The 14,124-nt window shown below is 39.9% G+C and overlaps 1 protein-coding gene across 7 annotated transcripts in view; it reads left to right on the forward strand.

Moving 5' to 3' along the window:
- The first annotated feature begins 6,490 nt into the window (after positions 1–6,490).
- The window catches only part of cacna1g (calcium channel, voltage-dependent, T type, alpha 1G subunit), a 146,113-nt gene continuing 138,479 nt past the window's right edge, over positions 6,491–14,124 (forward strand). For all 7 annotated transcript variants that reach the window (XM_069664473.1, XM_069664477.1, XM_069664478.1 and 4 more), the window contains exon 1: positions 6,491–6,583. In XM_069664473.1, coding sequence (XP_069520574.1) covers positions 6,491–6,583 — 93 coding nt within the window. The remainder of the gene's footprint in view (positions 6,584–14,124) is intronic.

Here is a 14,124-nt window from a genome sequence, read left to right on the forward strand (position 1 = left end):
TGGACAGTCTGTCGCGGTACTTGGCTTGGTACTTGTCTGATGCACCGATACATAATGTCCCATAGGTGCTCAATTGGATTTAGGTCAGGGGAATGAGAGGGCCAGTCAATGGCATGAATGCCTTCGTCATCCAGGAACTGCCTACACACTCTGGCCACACCAGGAGGAACCCAGGGCCCACTGCACCACCATAAGGTCTAACAATTGCTTGGAGGATGTCATCCCGGTACCTAACAGCAGTCAGGGTACAATTGGCTATGACATGGAGGTCTGTGCGGACAGGTCCCTCCAAGGAAATGCCTCCCCAGACCATCACTGACCCAGCGCCAAACCGGTCATGCTGGATGAAGTTACAGGCAGCATAACGTTCACCACGGCTTCTCTAGACTCTTTCACGTCTGTCACATGTGCTCAGCGTGAACCTGCTCTCATCTGTGAAGAGAACGGGCCGCCAATGACGGACCTGCCAATTCTGGTGTTTTCTGGCGAAGGCTAATGGAGCTGCACAGTGCTGGGCTGTGAGCACAGGTCCCATTAGAGGACATCGGCCCCTCATGCCACCCTCGTGAAGTCTGTCAGAAGAATCATTCAGGACGTATCAGGAGAGAGCAACTGTGTGTGGCCACCACATGCCAAACCATTCCCTTTTTGGGGGTTGTCTTGCTTTTGCCTCTCCATTGCACCTGTTGTCTCTTTAATTTGCACCACAGCAGGTGAAATTGATTCACAATCACTTGTGCTTCCTAAATGGACAGATTGATATCCCTGAAGTTTCACTGACTTGGTGTTATAATGTGACGATCAAGTCTTCCCTTAATTTTTTTGAGCAGTGTATATTCTTAGCGGGTATGTCAGTCTATTATTTGTGTGTCTTTGTCAAAGTCCTACAAACCCCAACCTGATCGGGTATTAATTATAACTGTGGCTACATAGCATCCTAACTGAAGAGCAGATGATGAAATCCTTTCAGTGAACCACTCTGTCCATAGAAGCAGACAGTAATGATACTTTGCATCAATATTTTTGCTAACAGGTCACTGTGATGACTACCTTTGTTACACTGTACAGAATGCTGAGGGCAAAAACATTCATCCAAGAGAACATGTTGCAGAGTTTAGTAGCTCTGATCTTTGTGTTCTTCTATTTGCCTGATTTCTGCGGGAAGTGGGAAGTGTCGCACAAATGGTCAAGTGTGTTTTTCTTCATACAGCAGCTGAATGCTCCTGCTTTTGTTTTGCTTGTAGCCTACAAAGTTGATTGCTTGTTTTCTATGTTTGTTGTTGTGAGAGTGACCGATGCAGTCTGAGGAAGCACATTTCCTTAATTAGGAAAACTTTTGACTCTGTTGTGGTTCAGCAGTTGAATCTAAAGGGTCTGAATACATTTTCAGTTCAAATTTGAGCTTTGCTGATTCAAATAAGTCGAGACCAATTAGTCTTTGAAATCTAAAAATATTTTTTGTAACATCAACACAACCAACAGATGTGATGACCATTTTAACATGTTAGAGGTTATTTTAAGTCTGCTTATTAAACTATTCTTGTGTCACCAATGACTTTTAAGTGTAAGACGGTTTGGTGGCTGAAATGTTGAATTATCAAAATGACATTTTCTTCTGTTATTGATTTCTTGTGTGTTAAAAATGGCTTACATTTCTTGGTGTAGTGCACTAGTAAGTGTTGACTGACCGAGGTCATTTTATCTTTTTATTTTACTCGGGCAGCTGTGGCTCAGTGGTGGTGTCGGTCTTCTCTCAATCAGAAGGTTAGTGGTTCAATCCCTGACTGCTACAGTCACATGTCAAAGTGTCCTTGGGCAAGACACTGAACCGCAAATTGCTCCTGAAGGCAGAGCCATCGGGTATGAATGGGCATTGGGGATTGGCACTTAGGCCATCAGTAGTTGATTGTGTGTGTGAATGTGACATGTAGTGTAAAAGCAGCTTTGAGTGGTTGCAAGACTAGAAAAGCGCTATATAAGTACAGTCCATTTACCATTTACTCTGGGTTTGGGTCTTACACAAGCTCATTTAACTTACATCCCTTCACTGTCCCAATGCACAAGCAGAGCACATACAGTATAAGCCAATGTATGAAATATTGTCATTGGGGGAATGCTATCATATCTGTAACAGTAACTCCTCCACAGCAGTAACGCTAAGTGTGTCCCCATCAAGAGATCTTCTGTGTGCATTTACCAACACGGCATAGCTGCATTACTTTAGTGATTACTGAAATCAGCAGAAAGGCAGACAGGATGGGTCAGGATCTCATGTTCATTTGTGTTCTGTGTGTTTAACATCAAAGACAGGTAGGCTGCAAATCTTTGTTTACGTACATTTCCAGCTTGATCACACAGCTTTGCTGTACTCTCCACTTTCTGTCTTTGAAACGGCCACTGGACAATCATTATAAATATTTGTGGGCATGGCACTTATTTGCTGTAGAAACGACCTTATTTCCAGAATAAACTGAGGAGAAAATGTGAATTGTTTGGTCTGGTGGATCTCACTGATGACCTAAAAGTGAAGTGAACTAAAATGACACTGTGTTTCACCCCAATGAAGGTTAATGATATCAGTAGCTTACACAGACAACACATGCAGCTCATTATTTTTAATCAGCCCCACCTTCTTTCCTCCTTTTGCCAATGCTTTTGTGTGCTGTGTGTCAACAACAGTTTGCCTTTAAACTTTTGCTCTCAAACAAGAGGTGTCTGAGCTTTTGTTTCCTGTTTAATGATCCCTCTCTCCATACCCACTGATCTTTTTAATTGCGTCCCTTTGGACTGACAGAACTTTCTGTGCATCCTCCAGTGTGTAACATAATCCTGTGCTGTCTTCCAGATGCAACCATCATTACCCATCTGATGCTACTGAGGTTCCTTGTGGTCACACACTCAACTTCCCTTCAGGCTGCATGTATTATTCAATATTCCTGTTCAATACTGTATTGGAAATACCACAGTGTATCACATTGTAGCCCAGTATCCCTCTGAATTACATTCATTTTGGATGATTCACTAGGACATGATTTATGTCCACTGTGAATGCTTAGAGACAGCGCAGAAATCCGAACACTCTGTTAGCGAGGTATAAAGGAGAATGGGAGTGGTGGATAAGGACTCACTTTCATGCAACAGACAGCAGTTTGCTTACCGTAACAGTCCAACTTATTATAATTAAAACATAAATGCCAAAAGAAAAGCAGAAGATGCCAAGATACTTTAGGTAGTGATGGGTCAAGCTCCAACAATCCTGGACTCAATACTTCCTATAATGCAGCTCTAAGTGTGTTTTGTCTCCAGATGGTAGTAGGGGTTCTCAACTGGGCTAACCTGAGGACCCACCCCCTCCTTAATGACAAATCGTGACTCAAATTTCTGAAACCTTTGAACCACTTCCACCACATCTTTAATGACAAATGGTGCAGTTTGGACCTGAGATAGAACGAAACATTACTGTATGTCAACATCACAAAACACAACAGTATAATAGTCAACCAAAATGAGCAGCAGGTAGCAGTGCATAAGAGCAAAATATTCCCTCTACAATTTATTCAGTTAGCAGCCTTTTTTCACCAGAAGAATTTCAAAAAGTGCATAATAAATGCAACCACATTAGGGCTCATCGTGTTTCAAGAATGTAAATGTAACTGGAGCTGGGATTACCCAATTAGTGAAAACATGGAGTGTGATTAAACTGCACATTACTACATGCACCTCACCGTCCTTCAGAATAAAAGTGCAGCATAGACTTTTTGCCAAAACTTTCTTGTTTTCAAGCACACGTCTGCGACCCACTTTTGGGTACCGACCCACCAGTTGAGGACCACAGGTATAGAGTAACCCTTCAATTTGGCTTCTTTGTTGTTGTTTTTTGGTTTTCTTTACCATATCCACAATATTTCTGTCACATTAACCAAGTGTTTCATACAGTGGGTGTTATAAGCACATATTGCAGATTGCTCCTATATCAGTATTCTATCTCTAGGGCTTCCCCTTCAGCTTCCTCCAATTTTAATTGTATTCCTTGGATTTCACTGTAGTGAAAGCCAAACCTACCCATGTGATTTCTCAGACTCCCACACAGTGAAATTCATTTGCACGTCTTATAGTACATCTGGTGTTTTGTGACTTCTTAGTCACGAACCAGAAACAAACAAGTAAAGATACATTAATTTAAGTTGACATCATTACACTTCTTTGTACAATCCACTCCAATCTCATGCAAGCTGCCCTGCATATTTTTTATATCACACTTAATGCTATAAAACCTGGAACCACACAGCTATGTAGTAGTAAAAAATGTAATGTCTTTTATGCATGAAAAATCAGTACACTAATTATGCCAAATTATATGTCAAATTTGATCAAAATTGATCCACACGCTGTAGCTTCCCATGGAATGACCAACTACTGCTGTTGTGACCGGGCTCTCATTGGGAACAATGTACACAGTAAGCTTGCTTTGAATCTTTTAGTAAGATAAATAATGTCTTAATATCTTTGAAATACACTCTTAATACCATCAGGTTTCCATTATGTATCCATTATTCATTTCAGTTTTTTTGTCTGGGTCCCCGAGAGGATACAATCTAATTGATGTGGTAAATTAGCTTAACGGTTATCACGGATATTTCTTAGTACTTTTCTCGTTTTCTCTTGAATCCTGCTTTATAACTCCTGCTGTTGCAGCTTTTGACCAGCATAAAGGAGGAAAGTAAAAAATCTGAGTGTCAGTGTTGTATTTCATTCCTCACTCACTTTCTTTTTTTGTCGGTTGAGAGGCCATGCTGACCCAGCTGCATTATGGGTCAGCTGGATAAATGAGCAAGTGTCGGTTAATGCGATAAAAGACTGACAGGTCGTTTGTCCTCACAGTGTGTGTGCACTCTTTTACACACAAACACAAATAAAATGCACGGTTTTCCTTTCAACTCGTACACACAGAGACAAACATGGATGACAAACTGTCTGTTTTGTCTAATATCATTTACAAGGCTGGCTGCTGGGAGCTGACAGTGGATGCAGTAGCAATCCATAATATGTGTGTGTGTATGAGTGCGTGTGTGTGTGTGTGTGTGTCTGTGTGTGTGCAGTGCACGCAGCCCACATATCTGTGTCACTGAGTATGTGTTTGTGTGTGCCTTTATTGAAGCAGTATTAGCCTAATTTGTGTTTGGTCTCATCATTGATTGGTGTCACATAGCTCAGGCTGGTGTTTAACCTAACCACATTAGGAATGCCCACTTCGACCTTGTGGTCAATAAAATTCATGTCTTATTCATCAAGATGTCCTCACCCTCCCCAACTCTGAAGCCAGTAATAAAAATACTCAGAAAAGTCCTGCTGTAAAACATTCATTATTATTTTTTTATGTTTTTTGATGAGAAATTAAATGTATGTAAGTGTTATCAGCTAAAGCGACTTAAATTACCTTAAAGCCCCCCTCCAGTGAAAATCAAGTGTTTAACCTTGTAAACATCTCCATGTGGTGTTCTTCATGTGCTACAAGACATCATAACCAGTCACCTCCATGGCTGGGCCTGTCTGCTTTTAAACTGCAGTGTACCAAGGACAGGCTGAACAACACGTTTTCAGATTGGCAGGTTTGAGACTTCACAAACCTAAGGAGCCAATCCTGTTAATGGAAGGGGTGACGCTATGCATATCATTATGTGCAACCTATGGCAACCACTTCCGCAATGCGCAAGTCAGCTGTAACTGTAATTTTTGCAACCTCACAAATGACAACTTACACATTTTTAAGGTAGCTAAGTTTCAACAATGATGGCAGAGACACTTTTTGTTTTAGAAGCGAAGGGGGCGGTTTGAAATGTGCATAGTGGGCGGGGCCTATGCAGATTTGGGAATTTTTAATGAGGGAGAAGGAGGAGATGCCTTGGGAGGAATTTTACAGGGTAAATGTATTTTGCAGAAAAAAACATATCAGACACAATTTTTTGTTTGAAGCAGAGCATTTTATTTGTCTTAAAACATGACTGGAGCTGCTCTTTAAGTATGAGCACTGATGAGCACAGAACAGTTTGGGAAGTATAATTGAATTTCTTAATGAACACTTCACACACGCCTCACACTATCTCTTTAAAGCGCCTATCTAGCACCGTTGCAAACAATTTTTTCCAACAAGCCGTGCAAACAGACCATTGGTTAACAGGGTTAAACGGAGACGATCAATCCCATCCAGAAAAGCCAAAGTTGGGCTTCCACATCCCAGACTCCTTTGTGGCTCATTTTTCCTGTCAGTAATATTTTTGTGTGTGAAAGAGATAAACGTGGATCACTGTCAGTGGCGTTAAACATTTGATAATGAGGTCACTGGAGAGAGCTGAGGAATTTATTTTGTCTGTTGCTTTTTGTCACTGAAAGCTTTTGACTTGTGTCTGTGGCTTGCTGTGATAAAGCTGTGATAATTCATATTTCCTATATTCCTTAACCTTTCCTCTCTACGTGGTTCGAGCGAGCATCCATGTTGGTGATCCTGCTCAACTGTGTGACTTTGGGCATGTTTCATCCCTGTGAAGACATCGACTGTGACTCGGAGAGGTGCAAGATCCTGGCGGTAAGACATTTTTTACTTTATATTATGGATTATATGTGTTTACTATTCATACTATTTAATAAGGAAGCATAAGAGCAAAATGTATTTTAATTTCCAAAAAGGAAGGGCAATATGTGCCTTGAGGAGTGGCAATATAAAAAATAGTACACACAACGTGTCCAATGGTTAAGTGGAGAAAAAAAAAGGATGAATCAGAATCTGTTTTTATTGGTCAAGTATGTGGACACATATAAGGAATTTGACTCCGGTTTATTAGACATGCAAATTGATATATTACACTTAAAACAAGGACAAGTTAGACAAGGTAACACAGACACTTAAACACTAAATACTAAAATACAGACCTAAATTATTTTAAAAAACATAACAACTCTTATTGACAGGAGACAATACACAATAGTGCAATTGAGAGTGCAAAGGTGCTGACTTAAATATAAACTAGGACTGTCAATCAATTAAAACATTTGATTGCGATTAATTGCATGGTTGTCCATAGTTAACTCGCAATTAATCGCAAATGAATCACACATTTTTTGCCTGTTTTAAATATACCTTAAAGAGATACTTTTCAAGTTTTTAATCCTCTTATCAACATGGGAATGGACAAGTATGCTTGTATGTTTATTATGATTGCAACATTCCAAGACAATGACAAATACTGTCTAGAATATTCTACAGAATAACCTCAAAGGCACTGCATGCTCAAAAAATATGCTGAAAGCATAACATGGCAAACTGAAGCCCAACAACCAACAACAGACGGCAAATTGACCTGACTGTAACATTCCTAAGTAATAAGTCATTGAGTCTGCAGTAGCAGATAAAAATAACATCATTTTAGTCAAAGTTTAATCACTTAAAGACATTTTTCACATCCTGGGGCTCTCTGCATCAGCTGTGTGCTTAGCCAGCAAGTGGTATTTAAGACTTGACGTACTCCGGTAGTAACTCAGTTCACATCGATGTAAATACAGATAACTTTTTGTCTTGTCGAGAGAACCATCTAGCAGGACTTTGAGGCTGAACTTGTCATTTGAAAGACCGTTTTCTTTGTCCATTTCTGCTTGTTAGCCACAACATTACCGCTGTATCGCTTCCTGATTTCTCAAACTATGGGGCGGGCGGAGGGCGTAATTATCGCGTTAACTTAAGTTAAATGATGTTGCTTTTTTCAGTAATCAGTAATGTAATAGATCTCATTCTCATTTAGTAAACAAATAACGTTTTATAGACTTTAGTAGGCCCCCACCCAGACAGAGTGCGTATCTGTTGTGTTCCCAAGGCAGTAAGCCACTTGCTCCCAGCTAATACGCTTTTGTTGCCCACAATTTTGCTGCAGTGCTCTGAACACTTCAAAGTCAATCTTAACCATCGTTTATCGTAAGTGTTTATCCCCCATTGTACAATTTTAGGAATTCAACGAATAAGATGAGAAGATACTTCAACGCCTGATCGGGGCCATTGGCAGTTACTAAAGTCATTTAACTGTTGATTGAAACTATGTTTGATGTGTCTGGTTGGAAGGAACCTCACAGAGACATGACAGAGGCATACATCCATCACAAGCATTCATTAATCTGCCTTGATCTTAATTCAATTAGAACGAGTACACCCCAATGAAATCCCTGCAGGATGAGCAGAAACACAGCAACACATATTAGTAAAAAACATCCACACACATTGCATGACTTTAGGAAATAATGACAACAATGCAAAGCAATGGCTGGAAAATATCATACAGCTCAAACACACAGTTTAAGAGCACCAGCATTATCTTCTCAACTATAGTGCCTTTATAGGGAGCTACTGAAACAATATTATCCCACATATCAGGCCTTTGCAGCTTCCTTGATCTTTATGGTCTCAGATGTACAATAAACAACATTATGTGGAGGCGTTCCATTATTTGTGGACCTCCTTTAACCTAACAAACACTAATGGATGGGGATTGTTGTTGTCATTTTGGAAAACACAGAGAGTAGAAAATGAATGTTTTCTGTGTTACATGAGGGAATTAAGAAGACTGAGGTGCTGCAGATTAGATCTGTGTTATCTGGAACTGTTCATCTTGTGCCGTGAAGAGATAATTTGCTTGCAAAATGGTTCCAAATAGATTGAATCAGAACAAAGTCCTCTTATTTTCTTGTTCAGTAACTCGGTGAACTTGAGCAGTTTTATTCCAAAATGAGACATCTATGTTGAAGAAAATAGAGCTCTACTCTGAGAACATGCTTCCCGATATCAAAGTCAATTTTTTGGCAAGACTTTTACTGATCTGAGAAAGAAAAAGAAAGTAGACAAAAAAAGGAGCAAAAAAAAGGGAAGAAGAAGATAGGAGAGGGACAAAGAACGAAGAGTGAGGGAAGGAAAGGAAAGAAGATAAGATGAAAGGAGAGAAGAGAAGAGGGATGAAGTAAAAGACAAAAAAGGAGATAAGAGGAAAGAATAGGAAATGAAGGACCAAGAGAGAAGAGCATATTTGGAGAGTAGGATGGTGTCAGATGAAAAAGGAGCAGGAGGAGTAGGGGTTTTGAGGCTGCTGTTGCTAGGGCAGCTCGAGCCCATCGACTCCTTCCCTCGCTCTGCTCAGGCATATGAGATGTGATTTAATTGAGCGGGTCTCCTCTCTGGAACACAGATTAATGTACAGCCTAGAGGTTAAATGCATTCTCGTTAATTCTTCGCTTCCTCATTTCAAACTCCCCATCACTCTCTGCACAGATATGTCAAGAGGTCATAAAGGCCCATAACCCTACACACTAGCATGCCCTTGCCTGTCTTTGAGCCGTCTCACTTTAACTGGCACAAACTGATGCTCGTGTTTTCTCACTTTGACATACTCTCACTTTATTTCTTATGCTCTCTTGCACACACACGACATGTTTTTGCCCCAGCGCCTCCTCACTTCTCATCTTTTTCTTTTTTTCTCAGCATGAGCTTGGTTGGACCTTATAAATATTATTTTCCCTAAATGTTTTTTAAAACAGGTTTTATACAAAAGTACAGCAGTTACACTGTAGTAAAGAAATAGGCCAATGTGAAATTAAAACAGAAATCAGAATGCTTTGTACTAAGTGGTTGGTCCATGAATGGGAAACGATAACTTAATAAATAAATAACTTAACAAACAAAACAATCCCAAAATGTGATAATATGGCTTAAGACTAAATTACCTTCAATATTAATGCAATGTACTCACAGTTACATGTGTAGTCGCTGAACTCTCCGATCGGGCCAATGCTTATCATAGCCATGGTAGCATCAGTGCTAATAAGGGGCTCTGTTAGGCCTCTCAATGGCTCTCCACTCTGTTGCAGGCTAAGTGAGCCCCCATGTCCTGACACTGCTAATGGCCACTGTAATGGTCGCAGAGCACGGTGTAGCTGCAGGGTAGAGAGAAAGATGACCCACGGATTATGTGTCAACACAGCTGAAAGGTTACCCAGAGGCATTATTTACAATTTGTTTTAATGATAATCTAAAGTTGTTTCAAATGCACTTCATTACAGCAGTTTGGATATTCAGTCAAGGGTTATTATATTATAACATTTAAATGGCTTAAGAGGCTTTTTTAAACAGTTTAAGACAATTATTAGCGTTCTATTTTTAGCTGTTAGTGTTGGGATGGCATGTCCAGCACTTTGGTCCACTTTGATGGATCCAAACAATTAAATGATGTTTTTTTTCGATGCAATCTTGTACACATATCCATGGTCCCCAGATACTACAATCTAAGAGACTTTGGTGAACCCTGATTTTTCCTCAAGCACCACCAGCAGGGTGACATTTACACTTTTGAGTTTATAGCCTTAAAAACTACTGAGTGAAGTTTCTTTCTACAGTTTTCAATACAGATATTGTAAAACTTTGGTTACACCATCAAGCCACCATTTCATTTTGCTCTGTTGGTCGGTTTATGAACAATGGTTCATGGTTGTCAGACTTGTAGAGCATCTGTTCTGATGACTGGGTATGCAGCATTTTTTTGTTGCGTCTGTTTTCTGGTTTGCGTATTTGCAGCAGGTTTGCTGCTGCTGCATAGTTCTGGCTCTTTGCTGCTTCTGTCGTCTTGAATTGAATAATTTCTTAACCGGCAGCCTGGTTTTCAAATGGATATCTTTTTGGCTGTTGCAGCGTGTTTGTCATTGTTGGCCACAGTTAATTCCTGCAAAACTAGCAACGCTCAGCCCAGGCTGTGTTTTTTATTTAGTACTTGTTAGGAAATCTTAATCTCAATGACAACCTTTACAACAGCATTCCCCTAAAACTTGAGAATTGTTGTCAAGAAATTTGCTCAGTTGAACATTCTACAGTTAAATAATAAACTTGTCACCGCTCTCTTGTGGGAAGGTTGTGTAATCCATCCATCCATTATCTATGCCGCTTATCCTGTTCAGGGTCGCGGGGGGCTGGAGCCTATCCCTGTCATTGGGCGAAAGGCAGGCTATGCCCTGGACTGACACATAGAGACAGACAACCTTGGGAGGAAGCCGGAGACCCCCGGAGAGAACCTACACATGCACGGGGAGAACATGCAAACTCCACACAGAAGGGCCAACTTTGTCCAAAACTGGGGTTTGAACCAGTGACCTTCTAACTGTGAGGCAACAGTGCTAACCACTGTGCAGCCCATTTAAATGTTTTTTAAATGACCATAAACATATATTTTCACAGTACAGCAGGCACTTACAGGTTATTTATCAGTGCCCTTCAGGCTCCAGTTGTAACATCCTAGTTACAAAACAGTTTCACTTCTTTGCTTTTTTTGTGTATTTCACCTTCTGACACCTTCTGATAAACAAATCAAACACACTCCAGATGAGGTACCAAAGAGAGCATATCAGTAAACAGATAAAAGTGGAAAAAAAAGAGACAGTTAAGCCAAGTGGAGTATTTTCAAAAAAATGTCAAACTCTGGCTCATTTGTAGCAGCTTTATGGTTAAGGATTGTCTCTTTTTTCCCAGAAGGAGAGATTCAATGGAACACATTCCGCTCTGAATGCAACCACGCATACTTAACCTCCCATCATCCCCCTGCAGCTACCGTACAGAACGATGTCTGTGAAAATCTAATACATTCGGTGCCAATACAATGGGAACACTTGGTTACAGCACGCTTCACAGGGAGAGGGAGAGGCAGAAGAGCCATATTAAACAATCCCTTACTGAGATGCAAGCTCTGACTATTACAGTGCTATATGGGACTTCTTTAGGCCCTGAGTTGAAAATTCCTCACACACACACACACACACACACACACACACACACACACACACACACACTTCAGCCTAGCATGTGGGAGCATCATGCAAGTCTGAAATCTATTGGTTGGACACAATGAGACCCAAGGGCATGGGGGTCCTACCCCAACAAAGACAAAATAAATAATAATGATGCAATATTTTGCAATTCCACCTAAAAATTAAACAACTTTAGTAGGATCCCTTTAAAAAAAAAAAAACAGTTTTAGTAGCTCAGTAATCTCCCATTTCATATAAGGGTACATTCTGTATAGGCTGTCATGGATATTGAATATGACACTCACTTCAATGCATAGCTTCCACAATGCGGTCATTGTACTTTAAAAAGAGTTTCATCTTGTCTACATTACCGAACATTTTAAGGGGCAGAGCTTCTCATAAATAGACTATGTCTACAACGCAAATCAATTAAGATGACAAAGATTAGAAACACGGTCATTGTCTGATCATTATACTGGGATAAGTCTCAATGGTAGTATAAAAGAGTGTACAAATCACTATATCTGTATCTACAGACCCCACAGACTTGAATGAGCGTGACATGTATGTGTGCTTGCAGGATGAAGACGCGCCAGATGTTGCGTCTGTGCATGTTTATGTGCACTGTTACCCCGACTGCCATGAATGCCCGTGATTGAGCTAAAAAGTCTCTCACAATATTATCTCCATCCACCTGTGAGGAGTGCATCTCAACTGAATGGCAGATTACAGTTAGTCCGCTCTATTGTTCTCAACACATGAGGCATACAATGCATTCACTGGCATGTCTGGCTGCCCGCCTGCCTGTCTGACTGCATCTGTGTGCGTGCTCGTGATGGAAGCATCTGAACCCTGTGATAATAGCATTCAGACTTGTGACAGGTAGAATTAGCATACATAGTGGCTGAGATTGATTTTAGAGAGAGGTTGCAGGGAAATGTTTTCACAGAAATGGTCGCACTTTTTTGGCCAAAAAAAGAATAGAAACTTTCAATTTATATATTAAACTTTAGATCCTATCTAGTAAGATGCCCTTTTGTTAAGTGTGGGGACAAACAAAATCCATCGTTTTTCTGGATTAAATCCTGAAAAATCTCTTCTGCAAAGAGATTTAGGGCCTGTGTTCACTAACACCGTTTTTTAGCACCTATTTTCAATACAAAACCAATGCAGTTGTAAAATGTCATTGAATTAAAGCAAATATGAAGTAAACAGAGTGATTTAAAACAGTCTTAACAATCACTACCGCCAGACAACTTTCGTAACCTAGCAACAGTAAGAGCCAGCAATAAGGGCTCAGAAATTGAGGTTGTGGGCGCTGCCAGTGCAAAAAGCAGCGGTAGTGGACACAGGCCCTAATGCTCTGCTGGCAGCAGTAAGAGTGGGGTGTTAAGAAGAAATAAAAGTTTTTTGCTTATTTCGTAAACTAACTTCAAGATTCAAGGAAGAAGTATCTTGGTAATAGTTACCAATTTAGAAAAGTAATAATTTGTATTTAGCTGCTTTACTGATACTTAATAACACTTAATAACACTATAGTATTAACAAAGAGCCAGGGGGGGGGGAAAACAGTAGCCAAATCTTTGTTTTTGATCTCCAATGTGCGGTGGCCCTTAGAGTTTAACAAACTGCAAGATGCACAGCATTACCAAACCACCAAAAACTAAAACACATCCAAATACGACAACGCCTTTTCAGCAATAATGTAAAAGTCCAGCAGATTCTTGGTGTTGGGGCTGCTGCTTACCTTGAATTCTTACCCCCCTAGGTAGACTGTGTGCAGACATTATTTTTTCCCATTTTCCTCAATAGTTAAAATGTCATGGCTTTTGGGCTTAGAGATTTCAGAAGGGAGGTCCACACTCGTGATTGGTTATTTTGAGAAACAATTAATTAATCGAATTGCCAAATTAAGTCACAGAAAACTATTTGAATATTTTATTCTTAATGTTATTTATCATGCAAACTCCCAACATCTAACTACAACCCATTCACTATTTTTCACTTTTCTTTTTTTTTTTACATTTTAAATAATCAACAATGAAAATAATCGTTGCATCCTTTGAGCTGCACTGGTTTACTCTTGTTTGAGGCAGGATTATTGTAAAAATAATTCTATTATCTGTGTAACTCTTCATTTTGTGGTGCCGTTAAAAAAAATGAAAACATTTTATAAGTTGTTACTAAAGGCTATATTAGTTAGTAAGTAATTTATATATGTTTTATCACAGTTGCCCTAAGTGCTCAATACACACAAAACATTGAATCATGTACAAGAATGTTTCCAATATGCAGATCTCA

Source organism: Semicossyphus pulcher, unplaced genomic scaffold (genome assembly GCF_022749685.1).
Source record: "Semicossyphus pulcher isolate SPU_LCO1_2020_fin unplaced genomic scaffold, fSemPul1.0.p SCAF_16, whole genome shotgun sequence".
In the NCBI taxonomy this organism is placed as follows: domain Eukaryota; kingdom Metazoa; phylum Chordata; class Actinopteri; order Labriformes; family Labridae; genus Semicossyphus; species Semicossyphus pulcher.